Genomic DNA, 20,922 nt, shown 5'->3' on the forward strand with positions numbered 1-20,922 from the left:
ATGTCTGATCGTCTGCATCATGCAGCCGGCGGGCCAGGTGACACAGTAACCAATTATGGAGAGAAACAAAAAGGAGGAGGAATAAGAAGAGGTGGAGTTGGAGGAGGGAAAAACAGAGAAAGTAAAACAGATATGGATGAAGTTGGGCGGAAAGGAGCTCCAGGAACTCTCCTCCAAACCCCAAAACGTGGTACAGACACAGAATTAAAGCACATGCCAGACCGTCACCCTCTTCACCACCAGTCTTCATCCCTCCCCAAGGAACCAGATCTCTTCCCTTACATCCTTCCCTCACATTCAGACATCCTCTTCACTCGCCTGCAGAGCCTTCAGGAGGAAGAACTACTCCTAGACTGCATTTTTCCCCTCCAAGGCAACTCCTTCCAAGCTCATAGACTCGTGCTGGCAGCTGCCAGTCAAACCACAGATGTATTTTTCGGCTCAAAACAAAAATGTAAGCTTGGAATGGAGGAAATAGCCCATCGTTTGACCCCAGTTGGGTTAAGGGCTGTTCTGGACTTTGCGTACCGTGGAGATGTAGCTGTGGACTTGAGTAAGGAAGATGTGATGGAGGAGGTGCTGAATGCTTGCAGGTGTCTAAAGATGGAAAGGCTGAGGCAAAGGTGCATGTCAAAGGTCACAACCTCTGCAGCCACAGAGAGAGAGAAGAGCTTGGCGATCATCAAGGACATGTGGGAGAGAGGCGTTGGTTGTGATGTCGCAATACAAGCAGAGAGTGGAGAGAGATACTCAGGTAAGAGGCGGCCAAAGAAGTCCTCGCCAGGACAGCATTGGTTGTTTGTGCAAAAGGCAAATGTTGAAGATCTGCGTTGGTGGGGGGGGGGGTTGTTCAAAAAGGCAATCTACCAGCAATGTATTTGACTGGCCACAGCAGTGCATTGCCAGATGGTGATAATGATGCATGGCAGAAAAACTAGAGCAGGGTTTAAAAGGTTCCCTGTGCAGTAAACAAACAAATGTTTACATTCTGTGTTACTCACTAAATCGCATTGTGTGTATTTTTACATTTTAAATCTTTCATTGTTTACATCTATATTAGCTTGCTTGTAGTCTTAAAAATGTACAAATCAAAAGTAAAAGTACTCATTATGTAGCAGAATGGACCCTGTCAGAGTTATATTATTAGAATATTTTAACCTGGGATAGTGTGAGGCGATCTTACAGGTCTTAGTAGTAGTGAGCCTGATAAAGATGGTGGACTACAAATTTGAAAATGAAAAACATGGGGGGGGGGGGGGGTTAGTTATAGAAGTAGTAATCTACTCCTCACTGCTTGAGGCTAGCGGCTCGAGTCTACATTAGCCGCTACTAGCGTAACACACTTGAATCTCCAACTGAACTGTCAAAGGTCGAGTTGCATTGTGGGTAATGTAGGCACCAGGTTTTGTCAAGGAATACGATATCTCTGGTAGTGGATTAAAAAGTATAAAGACATATAAAGTAGCATAAAATACAAATAAAAGTAAAGTAAAATACAAGTACAATACAGTTATGCTGGTGAATACGTTGAAATGCCTCATTAGACATCGACATTTTCAGACAATCATCCACTGACTGTTTAAAAAGCCTTTCACATGTTTGTCCATGCCTCTCGTCTTTTTCTCATGCCTTATGTCTCAGCACACCGTGTGGTATTAGCAGCAGGTGGGGACTATTTCCGGGCGCTGCTCTGCGGAGGGTTACGAGAGTCCAGTGAGGACGTTGTGTGCCTGCGAGGCGTGGCATCCCGGGTCATCAAATCCATGCTCGGCTTCATCTACACGGGTCAACTCAGACTGGGCTGGAGCCAGATTTGGGATCTCACAGACGCAGTGGTGCAGTTCCAGCTGCAGGGGGCGCTCTCGCTGTGCGTCGACTTCCTGCGGGACAGAATGGATGAGAGCACCTGTCTGGACGTGCTGGTCCTGGCTGAGACCTACGGGCTGGTCCAGCTTGGGCAGGCTGCAGAGGAGTACATCCAAGCTCACTTCCAGTGCATCTCTGCTGGGGAGAAGTTCAAGGATGTCCCCTGTTCCCTCCTGGACAGGTTGCTTGAGAAGGACTCATTGTGTGTAGAGAGTGAGGTAATATTTGTTATTTCTGCAGATTAATTTAAGAGAAAAATCTCTCAATATGAATCTGAGTCCAGTGGTGGAGAGTAACTAAGTACTGCAGGCCTACTACAAAAGTACAATTTATTACAATTATGATTATATCCATTTGATGTTACTGTATATTTCTACTCCATTACATTGCAGAGGCAAATATTGTAATTTTATAATAATTATAAAGTATTTTTACATTGTTGTATTAGTACTTTTACCAAAGTAAATGATCTGTGTGCTTCTACCACTGTCACCTCCACACCTGGACATGGACTGAAGTTATGGAAAGCAGCTATCAGATCTCTAACGTAACTATTGTCCACATGTGAACAGCTTGTGCAACTTTATATTGTTAGCCATTGCTGCCAGCCACTCTGCATGGGATTCAAAAATCTCTTACTTTGGTGCCATCTGGTGGTATATATAGGAATGACCCTGTGGCTGACAATTGAATGAAATTAGAGGATCTCCTTTCATTTCATAACGTTGTAATTGGTATACTTTTGAGATTTGTAACTGTTTTTGAGACAAAATGAGAAATTTAAAAAGAACACTTTCTTAACTTGTGGTTGAGATTTTATAGAACAACATTAAATGAATCAGTTCATTAGAAAAACAATAACATCATCTGTTTCATCTGGTCCCTGGAAATCCCTAGAAGTGAATTTGAGAACCAAGACCATGTTTCATCCTGCCAATTTTTAAACCTTGAATTTCAACAGGCAATAAAATTCTGATAAATGAGGGAAACCTGTAAATGTACATGAATTTCTTGCCTTCATACTTAGATCGTGGCGTTCAGGGCAGTAGTGAGCTGGGTGGAGGACAACCCCAAAAAGAGACTACCAGCTCTGCCAGGCCTGCTCCACCGTGTTCGTCTCCCCCTCCTCAGCTCCTCTGAGCTCCAGGAGGCCCTGAGCTGCAGCCTCCTCTGCAGGAGCCCTGGGGCCAGAGGATCCCTGGAGGCCCTCCAAAGCCTCCTGAAGGGGGATTACAGAGGGCCTGAATGCCGACCTCGCACCCCAAACCAGGTACTCACAATTCACCTTGCATTTACCACTTTTTTTTTATCATATTATTGTATTTCTCTAGATGTGGAGATTGGTAAACATGCATTTAAATTTACATATAACATAATAATTTAATTGTTAATACATTAAAAAGGAAAGCCAGAGCAATCGTTTAATTGGTCTTCCAATGTTTCTCCATAGAAATATATTTGTTAGAAATACCTCATACCTTGGTTTAGGTCCTGGTTCTGGTCGGTGGGGACACTGTCGATGATGAGTTCACGAAGAGGGTTCCCAGCCAGACCTTGTGGTTCGCTCAGCAGTTCCACCGTGGACCAGGTCTGATTAGAAGCATAGAGTGGAGGCCATTCGCCAAGCTCCCTGAACCAGCCCGGTTTAGACACTGCGTCTGCCTCCTCAATAACAAACTTTATGTCCTGGGAGGACGCAAGTACTACGGAGCGCTGGACATCCTCAAGTCTGCCTTGAGGTAGGGGGTGTGTGGGTAGGATTCACAAAGGCCAGGAACAGAGCTGCTGGTAGTTGATATTTTGTGCCAATGTTCAATGTCATCAATTTATTCTAGAACATATTCCACATTTTTCTTGCTAAAGCGTGTTTTTGTCTCTAAAATGGCAATCAGACGATAATGGGACACTACAATTCTTCAATAGGGCTGCAACTAACGATTATTTCCATCATTCATTTGCCCATTATTTTTATTTTTTGATTAATCTACAGATTATTTGCTCGATTCAAAGTCAGAAAATAGTGAAAAATGTCAACAAGGAGCCCAAGGTGACATCTTCAAATAGCTTGTTTTGTTTGACCAACAGTCAAAAGCCCAAAGCTATTCAGTTTAATATCATAGAGGGCCAGCAAATATTAACATTTGAGAAACTAGATCCAGTAAATGTTTGGCACTTTGCTCAAAGAATTACTTTTGATTGATTATAAAAGTTGTAAGGAATTAATCGACTAACATGCCAGCTTTCCTCTTCACAGACACAAAGATAAATGAAAGGGCTTAGCAGACTGTTGAGACTGTTTAGGGGTGATAACCTATTTTCAATTACAGGGAAAACTTTAAAGATATTGTTACTCTGTGAAAAGATTAGGACACTGCAGGAGGTGTGGTCTACCGTCTGCCTAACATGCCTGCAGCTTGAGAGCCTGGCCCCGAGGATGTTCCTGATCCGGGGAAAAACTGGTTTGACGCACTCATAGCTGCAGGATTGGAGTCTGTGTCACGCATGTGATGTGGTGTGACACAACTCCACATCTCCACTGTTGATCCTGGCGTCTCCCAGGTGTTTTCCATCAGTTGTTCATGTGTGATGTCAGTGCTGATCCTCCAGTCTGTTCCTACTCACACTCTAATCTACCAAACTAAAAGACTTTTCATCGCAGTAAACTTTGAATTTGTTCATTGTAACTTCATTTTGATATTAAAGATATGCTCTCTGACATGCCCCATATTCAAAACTTACCTTCTAGCACGATCATGCAACACCCGGCTCGATGTTTTGAAAGGACAGTTCACAGTTTAAAAACTTGACATTTGGGGGAGCTGTTGGGCGCTGTAGTCAAACATCAGTCACTGTCAGTTTGATGAAGATTCCTCGCTGTCCACGGTAATTAAAACTATGGAAAAACTGCAGTATTGTTTAGCCAACAACAACCATAGAGTGTTTTCAGCATGTGAGACATCCTCACTTGCTATGATTGGATGTTGCAGTAAAGTCTTGGTCCTGTCACCTGCCCTCATTTAGCCTCTGTCCCTCTCTGTAGGTTTGACCTGTCTCAGCGTAAATGGGAACGACTACCTGACATGCTGTATCAAAGGGACTACTTTTCTGCTGTGTGTCTGGACGGTAAGGTCTTCGCTCTGGGTGGCAACCGTGACGACAACCAATACCTGGATGCTGTGGAGTACTACGCTCCTGAGGAGAACACCTGGAGGTACAGTGTAACACTGAAGAGGCCTGAAGAGGCAGGCACGTCTGAGCTGTATTTTAACTCTTTTACACTTGGATGTTATACAGTCAGCACTGGCTACAGTATTTAGTCTTTTTTGGTATAAAATCTACTGAAGTGATTGTTTGTATGAGGAGTACAGTTACAAATACTGTGCATATGTACTTTACTGTACGCACCAACTAGTCTGCTATGATAATGCAAAGGCAAAAGTTGAAATGTGATGCTTTAAGACCTGTCTTTATTACCTGGCTTTATTAAAAACAAAAATGCTATGCCCTTTTATTTTGACTATTTCTGCAGACAGTTTATGCTGTGCTTTAAGATATATAAATGTGAAAGCTTTATATAAAATAAAAATAAATAATGTCACAAGTGGTGTAACTGATTGCGTTTCAAAGGAAAACTTTCCGTGTCCCACTGGTGGACACAAAATGTTCAGACGCACGTTGTAACGCTTTGAAGTTTCATAACAGTTATTTCACCCTAAATTACAGGGAAGTGCGTAAATATGTTAAACCGTGTGTGACAATTTTCCATTTGACGTCATAAAAGAAGTCATTGAAAAAAAAAAAACATCTTGGGGTCTCAGAAGAATATGTTTAAAGCAAGAGGGAAATAGGTTAATAAAAATAAACAGTAATGTGTCATTTATCAACTTTTCTCTGATGCCCTCATTCTGCTTGTAACCTTTGGCCTCCTCCCCTGCAGGTGGGCTCACCCTCTGGACACAGCTGTCTGCGGCCACGCTGCAGCTGTACTGGATGGGCAGATCTACATCTCTGGAGGCTGCGACCCCCATCAGCGCTGCCTTCCCTCTATGTGGCACTACCACCCTTCCCGTGGCTGCTCCACCAGAGCGCCCATGACTGCTGGAGCGGGACGTGCGGGCCATATCATGTTAGCCTTGGGGAGGGGGTTAGTGGTAGCTGGAGGGCTGCAGCCGCTCTGGATGGGCTTTGGAGACCAACTCCTCTGTGAGCTGTATGACCCCATACATGACTCCTGGTCCTCCACCTCTGCCCTGCCTCGACCTCATCTGTCTCCAGGGGCAACTGTGCTTGATGGACGGTTATATGTGGTGGGAGGGTCTTCAGCAAGCACAGCAAGGGATACCAAGTGGGTGCATCGCTATGACCCCATGGAGGGTTGCTGGGAAAACCTGGGGGCTATGCCTCATCCATACACAGATCTGGCAGCTTGTTCCTTGCCGCTTTCTAACCTGATTGAGGAGCATTGAAGTATTTAATTTAAGCCCTGGTTGATTTTTTTTTTTTTGTTCTGGCTCAAGAAAACCCCAAATGTAATTCTGTTGTAGGAACTCAGCAGGGCTGTAGTCAAGACCACTTTAGCAGAGTCTGAGACAAGACCAAGTCTGAGCGGTTTCAAGACAGAGCCCAACTAGAGACCCAAAACACAAAACTGTGACCATTCAGTATTGTCCATTCTGTCAGTCAGATGCAGTCCTTTGGATTTAGAAGTGATGCAAAACAGGAAACTAGTGGTGTGATTCAACCAACTACTTTGTATTCTGAGCAGATATTAACAGATTTAAACCTGCAATAACCACTAAAAAATAAAAACATGGGGACATACCGTATGCACCACAACAGAAACCAACATCAAATGTAATATTCTGACATTTAAAGCTCAAGAAATTCATAGTAAATAAAAAAAAGAAATAAGTTTTACTCTATGACACGTCAGTCAGCCACACCAGTCTGAAATGGTGTTGAATGAATCATACAACCCATAGAAGTCTGCTTTGCACAACAGTTGTATCCTGTTCAACTGTTTAATACACCACATTCACGAAGAGCTTCCTGTTATTAGTGATAGAAATTGACGACAGCAAGATCTGAGTGTGTGTGTGTGTGTGTGTGTGTGTGTGTGTGTGTGTGTGTGTGCTGCATAGTTAGGTGAAAAGTGTAAGTCTTCATAGTCTTTTCTAATCTTAAGATTTTCTCTTCTGGCTTTTCTTCTGCAGTCTTGCATTTCCCTTTCTATTACAAAACTAATGTCCTCAAAAGGCCAATACTCATTCAAAAACCAGGATTAATTCCCTTTTAGAAAACAGGAGGCTCGCATGATATTAAGTACATTTTATTGATTATTCCCAGTGGTTTCATCTGCGAAAGGAAACTGTGAAATTGTGCAAAATTAAGTAAATAAAACATTGTTTTAAATAAAATGTAAAACATTTCTGAATTAATTGTGGCCGTCCTGTATTCTAATCTCAAAAATCTGAATCCTTAAACCACATGTCTTGGCCTTCCTCAGCTGATGAATTTTCTCAGTTGTTATGGAAATGGTTTATTCATTGTATCATGTGACCTGTGATAACAAGTAGTTGTGTGTGTTGTAGATCGTAAAATCCTGTGTCCGGCTGAAAGCATCGGAAACACCACAAGGTCCAAAATGTTGAGAAGTTTTTGTCAAAGAGTCCAACGTCATGAATGAACCCTCAGGCTTGAGACTGATACTGTATTTGAAGGCGTCTAAAAACTATATGAGGATGTGACTGGTCTTATCTTTAGATGAAGGTCTCATTGAACATCTGTGGCTCTCACAGCGCCAGCCCAGGCCTCTTGGTAGGGTGTACGCTGTTACTGAGCCACCATCCTGTAATACAGTTATCTCCAGGATGTGCTCGTGCTCTTGGTGTCAATTCACTGTCATTCACTGCTGTAAATATGACTCATGTTTTCTGTCCCCTTTTTGTCTTAGCTAGCTCTGAACCTGAAAGGAGATTAACCACATGAAATGTTGTAACTTGGCTGTTTCAGCCCGGTGTTGAAATCGCTGATAGAGTGAGGCACGACAGAGTGAAAGGAAGGGTGCTTTGGTGAAATGCTGCTTTTGCAATGTTCTGTTTATGCTGCTGAACATTTCCCAAGTACCAACAGTATATTTTCATCATCTGTGAAAAGGACAGTACTTCATGTACTTGGATGGACCTTCAATATTAAAAAAGCTTTATTGAGTTAATTTTGCCTTTTGTTTTTGACTACAAATTACCATACACATTACGATTACAAGAGAAACAGAGCCATTCCCACACACAGAAATGTGATCACATACATAGATCAAATTATGTATAGAAATTATTATTATGTATATAAAGTAACTGCCAGGCATTTAACAAAAAAGGCCATGACTATAAATCATATGAAATATACAATGATTTTACATTTACATTTATAAATTGTATTTTGGGTGATGGTTTTACTTGTGAACAAGACAGCCATGCTAGCAGCTCTGTGAGGCTGTACTTAGGCACAGCTAACTGAGCTAAATGCTAATGCTACCATGGCCACATGCTCACAAAGACAATGCTAACATGCTGATGTTTAGTTAGTATAATGTTTACCATGTTCACCATCTTAGTTTAGCGTGTTGGCATGCTAACATTTGATAATTAGCACTAAACACAAGGTACAGCTGAGGCTGATGGGAATGTCATTAGTTTTGCAGGTATTTGGTCATAAACAAATGTACTGGACAAATTAAACTTTTGACCTGATGATGGACCTGAAGTCAGTTATTGCAGGTCATCCTGATGACCTAACATGAAAGTATTCATCCACAGGGGACCATTAGTTTTGTACCAAATGTCAAGGCAATCCATCCAATAGTTGTAGATATATTTCCAGATTTCGGTCACGACCAACATTACCATTTTTAGAGCCATGCCGCTAGCTTTGCATAAATCTGCAGTCATTTTCCTTTTTGATATACACAACTAATTAGATACACACAGAAAGTACATGTACTCAAAAGAGCTTTGGCAAACAAGCAAGAGCCTATCTTGTTGTCATGACTGAGTGACATTTCCAGGTGTTGGTTCTTCAACTAGTAATGAGATAGAGATTCTGTTGACAGTGTGGTGATTTTATGACTGGACAGACAACGTTTTTTCAGTCTAATGTAATAAAAGTCATGGAAGTAAAAGCTCAAAAATACAAAATTACTAGTCAACACAGTCTGTGTCTAATTAATTCATTAAGAAAAGTAGTCCAAGGATAGATAAGCGCTACTCTAACTGCTCAGCAGTGGCCAGAGTCTTGAGTTCAGGTTCGCCAGCCTCTTTGCCTGCCACACTGCTGCTCTTCTCCTTGTTCTTGCCTTTGAAAGGATTCACCAGTTTGACCGACATCGTGTGCAGGATAGAGCTCTCATCTGGCGAAGAGCTGCTCCGGCTCATGCGGCCGCTACGGCTAAAGGTAGATGTGCTCCTGCTCTCCGAGTTGGTGGCCTCGAAGAGCTTGCCCATGAAGCTGAGGCCGGCCTGGCGGATGTGGGAGCTGCCGGCGAACACGTAGAGAATGGGGTTGACGGCGCTGCTGAAGTAAGCAAAGGCCGTGACATTTGGACGGGCTGTCTTGGCGGCCTGCAACACTGAATCTCTGCCCGTCAACAGACCGACCACCTGGAGGAGGGTGAGGAGGAAGGGAGGTTAGAGGAACGGAGTAAACAGCAAATACTGTAAATTCTCAAATAATTGACATGGCCAGCCAAAACAAATAAAGGTCCCCCAATAAAAGGCCTGGTCAAAAACAATGAGGCTGGTGAAATTACCTGTTCTATGATGGCTCTGGTAAATTCAGCATAATGTACATTGTACAACAGCAGAGCAATGTTACACATGTAGAACCAACTGCAATTACATGATGAATAACCATAACCAGTGAATAAGAACAGTATTTCAGTTAAAAAGAAGAGGAAGTGTTGACTTTGCAGTTACAGCAAACAGCTTCAACAGTAAATTAAAATGGGAGCATATCAGAAAACAGTCTTACTTGAATATGAAATTTATAAAACCGGAAAAATTAGGGGTCATAAGTCCTGTTATAAGCCTGTTTCAAATAAACAGGCTGAGGTTCTTTCAGCAGTTCAGTAAAATAGTCGCTCTATTTGAAAATTTATGGTCTATGAAGATAAAAAAAATATATATATCTGGGAAGCTTTTAAGTTCTAGTGGCAATAATGGGCAATGATAACGACAGCTTCAAAAACCCATAGCTTTCATATAACAACTGGAGTTCACTGAAGACGGACATTCAGGTTTTGAATGTTCTGATTCTGGCTGCTGTGGAATGTAAAGACCCCCATAATATTACACATATCCCACCATACACATATTAAATATATCTAATCTTTAAAATTGTGAAGATGTGTGATGGCATCCTTGCTTTCCAGGATTGTTTTGGTGTAAACACATCCAAATACAACTTACCATCTTACTATGGTATTTGTCTTTTATTTATTTTTTATCTTTTCTATCCAACAGAAATGCTATAATAGTATCCGTGTGCTTTTTCAAAAAATGTTTTACAACGTAATCAGAATCAAAATGATGGAAAATATTAAATGGAAAATTTAATATTGCATAGCATTTTTTACATTTATACCAAAATGTCAATGGTTGACTCATAATGATCATGATGGTTGAAGGTTATGGCCGACTCATCTGTTCATTCATCACAATCATTTGTCACATTTTCAACTTTTTCTAATACGTTTTTTTTGTAGGTTTAAAGACAGTGATTTGTCTCTAAATGTACCTGTCATAATTGTTCTGGGTCAAAATGCATTACAGAGCTCTCGATCCTGAAAGAATTTCAATAATAATGCTGACTTTAGGGTTAAAATGTCCTGTTATGGGGGCATTTAACCCCATAAATCTTGGGGGGGGGGCACTATATACCTTTTGGCGTCTAATGGAAACAGAGCCAGGATTCTAGCCCCTGTAGGTCAAACTGTGATCCTGTCTACAAAAAGCTTAACAAAATCACCTCTATGATGTTGACGATATGATAGGGCAGCCAGAATATTGCAAAGGCACAGATGATCATCAGGATGAGGCGGCTGCCTTGTCCTCTGCGCTGGAACTTGGCACTTTGCAGACGGCAGATGACGGAGGAGTAACAGGTGTTGATGAGGGAGAAAGGCACCACGCAGCCCATGGTGGTCTCAAACAGATACTGGAAGACCTTGTGACCCATGCTGCGCCAGTGGTATGGCACACAATAGCTCAAAGTGATATTGTTTGGATGTGTCTTCTTCAGATTACTGTCAGAGAAGACAAAAAAACAAGTAGAAAGTGAATGTGACAGTAGATATATTGGCCAGAGACATAACCAGTCTGTAACAAAATGTTTTTATTAGCCCTAACATATAGCCGAGGTATCCACATTTTTCCGAGCGTATACTAAAATGTGTGATGATTGAGAGACAGGGCTTACACTATTTCAAATTCTTCTTACCATCAATTCGGCTACGTGTATGGAAGTTCATTAGCTACTACGCAACAAAGATACGTCAGATACTCGTAAGTGTTGAGCCCATATGTGGAACCATGTGTCTAGTCACAAAATTGTTCCAGAGGACACGTTTGTTAACACTAAAAGTTACATCTTCAACACATAATAGGACGCAATTTTTGTTCAAGAAAAGGTTTCTTCACACCATGTAGCAGCCATTAAAAACTCAACTTTGTAAATTTAGAAACATAATAGTTTCAAAAGTACAAAGAAAATTTAAATCTCACCTGCGGTAGAAAGCCATCGGCACTGACAGGATGAACGCCAACACCCAGACCCCCAGCAGGAGAACCAGCAGCGAGCGCTTGGTTCTCATTCTCTGGGATATAAAAGGCTTTGTTACGGCCAGCCAGCGGTCCATGCTCATCAGGCAGATGATATAAATGGACACGTACATGTTCACATTTGACAGGTAATGCACCAGCTTGCATGCTGCCGAGCCAAACTCCCAGCCCCGGCCTCCGGCCAGGTAGCGCAAGAAGAAGGGGGCACTGAGCAGCACGAAAGCGTCCGCCGCGGCCAGATTAAGCACCAACAGACAGGTCACTGAGCGCTTCCTCACCCGGCAAAGCACCGACCAAACCACAAAAAGGTTCCCGGGGAAGCCCAGCACAAACGCCAGGGTCAGGATGGCGATGCCGGCCTGGGCTGAGGCACTGATGGACATAGAGGTGTTGGTGGTGATATTGGATGCCATCAGGAAAGCCTCTGAAGAATCTGTTGCCAGTTGGCTTCAACAACTGTGTATCTGACACAACCTTTCAAGGAAACAGGATATTTTGTATAAGGTTTGTGAGATGTGAATGTGTGCCAAGGTTATGAAATATTGCACAATATTTTTTCTTTCATCTGACAACAGATTTCTGAACATGGTGACCAGCAGAGTTTCCTGTAATCTGTGGAGATGGTACGGATTGATACAGTATCACTTTATAAGTTCCTCACCAAACATTTATTTCATGAGATTTGTGTGGAGCAAAGAAATGGAAAGTTACAGTACAGCTCAAACAGAGCACCAGCACTGAAAAGTTTTCTTTTGTCATTTTGACTTTTTGGGTGTGATGATTTTCAGAAGACTGATTATGTTTAATTTCCTGCATTTTCTGTATATTTATTATTTTTTGTTTTTTGCCATTTGCCACAAATCCAAGAGGGGGGGGGGTTCAAATGTGCTGAAATATTGAAATCAAAAGATCTCCATCCTTTCTTAAACATGCAAGCCAGCATCTCACTAGTAAAGATGTGCATTTTCCTTCAGTTGTCCAAATCTGAGAATGTAAAGGTCCTATGAAGGAGCACAACATGTGTTGTCTAATGTAACAGTTCTGCTTTTACCACATAATGACTGAGGAGCAGAAAGGACAGAGGTTAATTGTAAGCATATCAATCTTCCCATCTTTAGACACAGAAAGTTACAAAACAAAATATAATTCACAAATTGTTTTGAATAATTTTCTTCTGAGATTGAGTTGCTTCTCTTCCAAATTCTATGTGAAATTTAAATGTTTTTGTCAAACTCTATGATCTATGAAGAAAATCAATTTAGATTTTTTTTGTTTTGCTATTAAAATAATTTAATAAGCTGAATTATATAAAACTCACATACTGACCTTCAACTGCTGATCTCTTTTTTAAAGCCACAACGGTAAATTTCCATATATTTCACACCTTGTCTGATCTACTGTCTAATCTCTGGACATCTCTCTTCGCTTTGAACACTGCGGAGATAAAAAACATAAATATATGTATATATATTGAGTAAGAGAGGTCATGTGAGGGGAAGCCCAGTGACACAGGAAGCCAGCTTGAGCTCACTGGGTTGCAATGTAACAGTCAGTATGAGTGTGAAAAGTAAGCTGGGGCTGTTTTGTAATGTGAGATATAATTTGACAAGATAAAAATCACAGGTCAACAGCAACAATACAGCTTACTGACACAGAAATGTAGTACCTCAATATGACAGAGAAAAGAGTGAATATCGTGGAGAGCCGTAAAATGTTGTGAAACAGATGGCTTCGTTTTAAATGAAGAGCAGGAATGAACCGCACAAGGGACCGTCATGAGGATGAATAAGTGAGGAGGTGAATATTCCGGTAAACTATCAGGATCTTGTTGATACATGAGCATTAAATCATACACCTCCTTGTGTCGTGTGCATTGTCTGCTCTCTTGCACCAGACATGTTGGCAGATTTACAGCATATTCCTCTTTCCACATAACCCATTTGTCTCAAGGTACTTATGAGAGACAGGACATATTGAATTACATAACCAAGTTGCGTCACATTTTCAGGAAACGGTGCTTTACATAATTTTGTATTGTTCTGTATTTCATTTATTTTTGCTGAGTGCATGCTCACATTAAAACGTTTCTTTTAGGGTTTTCTCTTTGATCAATATTCCATATGGATTCAGTGATGTTTTAGCATCTGTCAGCTCACTGTTTTGGTTTTACAGCCCACAAATGTACTGTTTTGATTTACTCTTATCATTCTCGTTACCAGTCAAAAGCTTTGAAAAACCTACTGTACACTACCTGCCCAGCACCAAACAGCAGACAGACACAATTAGTGACTAGCTGGTGAACATAGTGGAGCATTTAACAGTTAAAGAGCCGGATATTTCCCTCAGGAGTTGGTTGAGACCACAATTGAACTAAATGGAGAGTGAATATTGAACTTACATTCATCAAGTGGCCAGAAACACGACTCCAAATGAATGCTAATAAAGCTTTGTGTCTGCTGGACATGTAAATTGACCACTGTTTACTTACACAACAACTTTATGGAGGTGATAATATGTAAAATGCTGTATTTAGAGTTTTGTTCAGCTGTCCCCATGAGGCAAAATAAATCAAATAATGCAGCTTTAATGTTAATAAGTGACTTTTGTTTTTACATGTATTCACCATGACTCAATAGCAATCCATCACTAAAAAAACAAGTTTGGTTTTGTCAGTTGTTCCACTGCCCTCAGGTGGCCAAAATAAATCAATTGATGCAGCTTTAAATATAGTGAAACATACTAAAACGTTTAAGAGAGAAGCACACAAAGCAAACACATCAGTGTGAATATTGTAAAAACAAAGTGCCACCATCACCGTCAAGTGCCTCCATCTAACCTGAGCTCTCAATTTGTGCCTGTCACTGAGGTATAACAATGTTCACTGTTTCCATTGACATTTTGGTGCATCCGTCAGGCATGTTGACAAATGCAACATTGCATACACAAAATAGCACAGATAAATCTTGCTAAAAAACGTAAACATGTACAGTAAACATAAGGCACCGCCTCTCTTTGAATTCAACAGGGTGGTGAGGAGTGTGAGCGTCCTGGATAATACTCCAGTTTTTCCTTGTGAAGTAGTTCAGAGCGGAGGAAGGCTCATAGCTCATCAAATATACAGTTCTAATGTGCTTTGTGGTTTAAACATCACAGACACAACAATGTCACTGTAGGATGCATTAGATCTGCAAGCGGTTCCATGAGCAGGAGGCCTAGTTACATCCCTTTCAAAGTTTGTAACTTTCATTTAAAAGAAAGATTCACGTTATGCAGCAGCTGAATCTGAACTGCTGCTGAGGATGACGTTTTTGTGACTGGACGGAGATTTGAAAGTTTAATCTTCCCCTCTAGAGGAACAACGCCAGCTTCAAGCCGGCTTCCTCTTGTGTCCTCTACTTGCCATTCTTCACTGGTTTGGCATTAGAGTTCGAGTTGGTAACAGAGTCCGGATCTTTGTCCTTTAGCATGACAGCATCTGCGTCTTTGTCTTTGTCGCGGCTGTTCTGGCTGTTCTGTCGGCTCTTCCTGGTGGCCGAGTCCAGCCCCGTGCCCTCAAACAAGCGGGCCATGAACGCCAGCCCTTCTCGCTGGATGTAGGACTTTCCTGCGAAGAAGTAGAGCACTGGGTTGGCACAGCTGCTGATGAAGGCTATGGAAGAGGTGACAGCGCGGCTGCTGTGCCATAGTTTATTCAATCTGGTGGGTGGAGAAGTGAGCAGAGCATTATATTAGACACAAATAACAGAAAAGAAATCTGTTGCCATGTTTGATTTTAATCAGAATGTCCAAAAAAAGGGTCACAGACGAGGCAAAATGTATTACTTGCTTTAGCCTACAAGCCATAATTTGTGTCACTTCTAAAGCTCATTAATGAACACACAGTTAGGGAAATCACTGCCCCCAACTGTCGTTTGCCAAGAAATAGCTATAGCACATAACTCCACGTAAAGCCACAAATTGCTATTTGTGTACAGTTTATGTTAATTATTGAGATTTAGAGGTGCTGATATTTTTAAACTTTGGAGAAAGTCAGGCTAGTGGTTTCCACCTGCTTCCATTATGCTAAGCTAAGCTAATCACCTACTGCCTCTTGCTCCATACTTAACGCACACACCCAAGAGTATTAATCTAACTCTCAGCAACAACAACAAAAAAAAGAAGCAAATAAGCATATTGTCCAAAACATTGAGTGACATGAACTGTATGTAAAGGATGATAACATGAATTGAATTTTAATATTAGCTCTAAAAATAAGATGCACACAAATTGTTATGTCATCACTTACATTTCTTTTGCTCGACCTGCTGGACACAAAGCCCATGTAACCTGAGGACAATACAAATATGCTTAGTTAATAACAGTGAAAAATGTAATGATCAGCACCTTTAAAGACTCTATATACTCTGTATCCGTAAAACCTGGAAGAATGTGTTACTTCTAAAAACAGGATGTGTGACATACCTGCGCCATGTTGATAATGTGGTAGGGTAACCAAAAGAGGCAGAAGGTCAATACAATGGCCAGGATGAGCTTCTCACTACGAATGCGACGGCCGAACTTGGTGTTTCGGAGCCGCCGTAAGATGCGGATGTAGCTGACTACAATGACCCCGTAGGGAATTAAAAACCCCAACACGAGCTCCAGCGTGTACTGAAGGACCACCTGTGAAGGGGAGATAAGATTATAGAGGGAACATCTGATGAAATCACATGCAGGCGGGGAGAGGTAAGTGTTTCAAAACCAAGAGATGACAATGTGATGGATGCTTTAAGGAGTTCATTAACAAGATTTAGATGCTTTTCTCTGTTGTCTGTAGGATCAGTTGTCTGAACTGACAGTTTGGTACATAACATATCCGGATGACCCCTAAAATAATCATGACAAAATGTCAAAGTAACAGTTACTGGGATTAATAACCGTGATGTAATCACTGAATTTCAAATTGTAATCCCTTAATGTGTAACGCATTACTGCTCAACACTGGACGTGGATGACTATGAATCTTTACAGATCAGACTGTTGCCATTCATGGTTGCTAAATTCTTGTAGGCATTTTCTATTTTACAGTAAGTGTTGAACACACTGGGCGATGTCCAACCTGATATTCTGATGATATAATACATATGAGCCCCGAAAATATGATATCACGTCAAATTTGTAATATATAATAATATAATAGGGGGCGCTACAGCAACAATTTGGCTCCCAGGGGTACAGCATTCCCTAAAAATCTATATATTTGTGTATCACCATGTCTGTTTTGCTGCAGATCCTGATGCATAATGATGATAATATATTCAGGTTTTGGTTCACTCACATGGCTGTCTTCCTCATGGAATGAATCGCACACGGAGATAGGCCCCTTCATCTTCACTTTTCTGAAGATCATTGCAGGAACAGAGGCGACCATCACCAGCACCCACAGCACCGCCAGCACCCGCAACACAGTCTTTCGGCCTGTGATCACACTGAGGCGCTGCGGCCACAGCACCGCCACCAGCCTGTAGACGCTCATGAGCATGATGAGCTGGATGGAGGCGTACATGTTGACCAGACACAGGTAGAAGAGGATCTTGCACATCACATTCCCAAACACCCAATTCTTCAAAACCAGGTAGACGATGAAGAACGGGGTGAGGGCCATCAGAGAGCCGTCGGCGATAGCTAAGTTGAGGATGAGGAGGGTGGTGACGGACTGCTTTCGGGCACGCGCTAGGATGCTCCAGATGATGAAGAGGTTTCCAGGGAAGCCCAAGAGAAAGACGAGGCTCAGGATGAGGGCGCCCATTGTGGTAGCAATTGGGTTGTCCACAATGGTCTCATTTCCTGAACTGGGGGATGTGGAGTTGTTTAGGGAAGGAAAAACGTTTCTCTGGGCCATTTTTGTTACCTGCCAAAGTGAGAATATTGGTGAATGATTTTCATCAAAGGTTTGACTCAGCACAGTTAATTCTACCTTTTAAGGGACGTAAAGAAAACAGAAACAAGTAGTATATGGAGGTATTTCTCTCCTGACACCAACCTACTTTATTACAAGGTGGCTTTAACAACTTTTAGAGATTTTGTGACTAATAAAGAGCCTCACCTCTGACTCCTACACCATGTTTTATCTGGCACAGGCCTCGGTTTGACAATGCAAGTATGTATTTCTGAAGGAAAGCGTAGGAGTGTGGCGCAAGTGTAACAGGTTTTAACGGAGACTCTTAATTCCTGAACAACGAGACCAGACACGAGTGGATAGCAACAGTCACTGTGTTGGTGTCAGTATTTGAGCATTGATTCGGGCTGAGATTTATATTGTCTTTCTCTCTCTCTTTAGGCCTGACAAGGCAAGTTTATTTGTAGAGTCATCCGAACACAAAAGCACACAAAACACAATTTTTGAGTGCTTTACATTAGACAAAGAAATATATTAGAATATTTAGAAATACAAGAAAAAAAATGTCATCAATTAAGGTAGAATAATATGGAATAACATGCAAATACACCAAAATAATACACTATATGACCAAAGGTACTCAAGCACAGTACTTCAGTACAATTTTGAGTTTTTTGTGGTACAATTTAGTTACAGTTACTCCAATATATTTATCTAAAAGCAATAGTTATTGGTTACTTTGCAGATTGAGGTTTACAAAACATGATCACAAATATGATGCATTAATACAGATGACTGCCCAACAGTATAAAAAGTAGTTAAAATTATCTCCACCTAGAATGTTTCTTGCGTGTTTATGCATCAAAATACATTAAATTAAATTAAACCCAGTTATATAATAATCATATAACAATATATTTCTGACTGGGGCAAATCCCTGCAGCCAGGTTCCAAAATCTTGTAGAAAGCCTTCCTTGAAGAGTGGAGGCTGTTATAGCAGCAATCACATCTGGGTATAATGTCCAGGTGTCAACACACTTTTGACCTTGTAGTGCACAGTTTCAGTGCAGAAATGAGCGAATAAAGGAAATAAAATGTTCCACATATAGATTTAAAAGTGGCTGAAGTTTGGTTGCATCAGGAAATCGGTTCCATCTGTGTAACAAGTATTGTATGAGTATCCAAAGCCTTATATAGTTTATCCATCTGTATCTGTGCCATACACCTCCGTTAAAAACACATCAATGAGCCACACTGTTGCACTGGGTGACATGGTCCTTCAGCATGATCTGCAGTTTATTTTGAGTGAATCCTACAAACACCATCCCCCTACCATATGCACTCACTACCACACCAAATGTGTATCCTTCCATGGCTAAAAAATAGTCCCCAACAAATTAACATTTTACTCGTGTTTGAGTAACATTTGAATGTCCAGCTGTTTGAGGAAATTAGCTGGCATTACTTATAAATAAAAGTATATATTTGTGACCCAATTTTAAAGATGAATGTCTAACAGAATCAAGCGGGTTTGGGGATGAATTAGAAAAGCAGTGAGAGATGGACTAACACATTGTTAGTTGATGGGATTTGTTAATAACAATAACAAAAATCTAGCTTGAATCTTGTTCTTTAAGAGATTTATAAACTAGCCGCTTACTGTTTTATACAGTCCATACAACAGATGATGCTCTTGTATTTATCATAAAGGCTCCTGCCGGACTACATATGTACTTTAGCTATTTCAAGTTACTGGAAAAACGTTTTAAAAAGTGACATGTCATCACTTGCTCGACATATCTTGACTCTTAGTTTAAGAGCACGCCCTTTACACTGCTGGCGCTCTATGCAGTGTCAGTACTCTTGTGCATATAATCAAATATTCACACCCACATCTGCCAAACAAACCTGTTTTGATATTTCTTAGCAACTTCTGCAGTAATTACGGATTATTGCAATGTAAATCGGTGTGTAATTGGCTGTAGTGGTAAGCGAGTGCACGCCAGGTGATATAACGGGTACAAACACTGAGATGTTTGTTGGGTTTTGAAGAATTTTACTTGTAGTACAGCTCCTATGGCGTACGTGCTGCTGTGATGCGTGCTGGTGCACGTTAAAGAGGAAGCTTTAAGCATTCCTTTTGCATCACATCTAAACATCTCTTCTTGCTTTTGAAATTGAGGTAAATGATTTTTGTTATGAAAATGAAAAAACAAACTTAATTATGAACTCATTTAGGGATTTGGCACTTAGTCTTGTTTTTGTTTATTTGTTTTTTTATTTTGGTTTAATTTTACACTGAATAACAGACTATTTAAAGTTAACTTAAGTCATTAATGGATAGACCACATTTGAAAACAGCACAAATGTGTTGTAGAGAAATAACATTTTTGTGTTAAACACAAATACAATAAATGCAATCATGTAGTCATGACAATAACTGTGGCAACTAAAAAAGACTATATTTTGTCAACAATAAAAATGTAAAGACTTGTCTGTTTTTTTCTTCTACCACAGATGAACTTGCAACTGTTTTGAATTGAATATTGTTGGATTTGAGAGAGAGAGATACTAAGAGATGTGACCACATGGCCAGTGTTTACCGAAAGCCGGTCAAACCACATTGACAGTGACATCAAAGCAGCAGCAGCCGGTGAAACTGTCAGATTGCGCAATGATCCAACAATGAGACACTGTGGACTCATTATAGACCACAACCAGCTACTTGGTGTCATTGTCATGTTTCTGTTTCCATTCCTCTTGAGAGTGGCGGCGGATTTTTTTAACCCTATTTTTTTCCTTACAAAAGTGTTTAGAACAATTAAAGTTTGCTTTCTTCCCCTATTTCTTGCTTTTTATTATCATTTGTACAAACAGCGCGCCCTGTAAAACAAGTTACCGCATCACGGACTATAAAACCTGACTGACTCAAAAGGTGTTTTTGTGTGGACTGGGTGACTCACGCACATGCCTACTAAAACGCACCTGTTACACCTACAAAGAAAAAGCATGCAAACAGGAACTGTATAACACATAGAATAAGAGCATGACACAGATTTAGTTGAAATTGACATGTTCATATTTGAACAAACCCTTTATAGATTCTCAAACATATTCAGCAACCAATTTCAGAAAAACAATCCTGTAAATCCTTGAAAAAGAAAATAAAAGCTCCTAGTTTCCTCTCCGACAGCAGCTGTTGTTGATTGCTGTGATTTGTTGGCAGTTGTTACTGACAGAAACTAACACAGACTCGTGAACGTAGAGGTAGGAAAATGAGACAAACTCACCAAGTCATCGAGTGTAAATCCCAGAGCTGGAAAATAAGTCTGAATCTGTTGTAAA

At 40.8% G+C, this 20,922-nt stretch overlaps 3 protein-coding genes across 3 annotated transcripts; 1 reads left to right on the forward strand and 2 right to left on the reverse strand.

Moving 5' to 3' along the window:
• On the forward strand, nucleotides 1-6,332 carry LOC139305839 (kelch-like protein 33). The gene is made up of 6 exons (XM_070929792.1): nucleotides 1-754; nucleotides 1,642-2,084; nucleotides 2,894-3,136; nucleotides 3,355-3,605; nucleotides 4,907-5,077; nucleotides 5,804-6,332. Exons 1-6 carry the CDS (start codon nucleotides 1-3, stop codon nucleotides 6,330-6,332), a joined length of 2,391 nt encoding a protein of 796 aa, XP_070785893.1.
• A 1,714-nt stretch (nucleotides 6,333-8,046) lies between these two features.
• Nucleotides 8,047-13,118, reverse strand: ltb4r (leukotriene B4 receptor). The gene is made up of 4 exons (XM_070929801.1): nucleotides 13,026-13,118; nucleotides 11,643-12,173; nucleotides 10,888-11,164; nucleotides 8,047-9,521 (listed from the first exon to the last, which is right to left on the reverse strand). The coding sequence occupies exons 2-4, from the start codon at nucleotides 12,110-12,112 to the stop codon at nucleotides 9,126-9,128; spliced, it is 1,143 nt and encodes a 380-aa protein (XP_070785902.1). The 5' UTR covers nucleotides 12,113-12,173; nucleotides 13,026-13,118; the 3' UTR covers nucleotides 8,047-9,125.
• A 1,090-nt stretch (nucleotides 13,119-14,208) lies between these two features.
• ltb4r2a (leukotriene B4 receptor 2a) lies at nucleotides 14,209-20,873 on the reverse strand. Its single transcript, XM_070929802.1, has 5 exons — nucleotides 20,868-20,873; nucleotides 17,017-17,589; nucleotides 16,161-16,361; nucleotides 15,985-16,025; nucleotides 14,209-15,395 (listed from the first exon to the last, which is right to left on the reverse strand). Exons 2-5 carry the CDS (start codon nucleotides 17,578-17,580, stop codon nucleotides 15,092-15,094), a joined length of 1,110 nt encoding a protein of 369 aa, XP_070785903.1. The 5' UTR covers nucleotides 17,581-17,589; nucleotides 20,868-20,873; the 3' UTR covers nucleotides 14,209-15,091.
• Nucleotides 20,874-20,922: the final 49 nt, after the last annotated feature.

This window comes from Enoplosus armatus, chromosome 23, assembly GCF_043641665.1.
Source record: "Enoplosus armatus isolate fEnoArm2 chromosome 23, fEnoArm2.hap1, whole genome shotgun sequence".
Taxonomy (NCBI): domain Eukaryota; kingdom Metazoa; phylum Chordata; class Actinopteri; order Centrarchiformes; family Enoplosidae; genus Enoplosus; species Enoplosus armatus.

Excerpts from the sequence above, each read along its gene's own strand:
- ltb4r2a (XM_070929802.1), bottom strand. The coding sequence starts at position 17,580 with ATGGCCCAGAGAAACGTTTTTCCTTCCCTAAACAACTCCACATCCCCC. Across the intron at positions 16,362-17,016 it reads TCCATGAGGAAGACAGCCAT|GTGGTCCTTCAGTACACGCT; the intron begins GTGAGTGAACCA and ends TCCCCTTCACAG. Across the intron at positions 15,396-15,984 it reads GCAGGTCGAGCAAAAGAAAT|ATTGAATAAACTATGGCACA; the intron begins GTAAGTGATGAC and ends TCCACCCACCAG.
- ltb4r (XM_070929801.1), bottom strand. The coding sequence starts at position 12,112 with ATGGCATCCAATATCACCACCAACACCTCTATGTCCATCAGTGCCTCA. Across the intron at positions 11,165-11,642 it reads CCGATGGCTTTCTACCGCAG|TAATCTGAAGAAGACACATC; the intron begins GTGAGATTTAAA and ends CTTCTCTGACAG. Across the intron at positions 9,522-10,887 it reads ATATCGTCAACATCATAGAG|GTGGTCGGTCTGTTGACGGG; the intron begins GTGATTTTGTTA and ends ACCCTCCTCCAG.
- LOC139305839 (XM_070929792.1), top strand. The coding sequence starts at position 1 with ATGTCTGATCGTCTGCATCATGCAGCCGGCGGGCCAGGTGACACAGTA. Across the intron at positions 3,606-4,906 it reads ATCCTCAAGTCTGCCTTGAG|GTTTGACCTGTCTCAGCGTA; the intron begins GTAGGGGGTGTG and ends CCCTCTCTGTAG. Across the intron at positions 5,078-5,803 it reads CCTGAGGAGAACACCTGGAG|GTGGGCTCACCCTCTGGACA; the intron begins GTACAGTGTAAC and ends CCTCCCCTGCAG.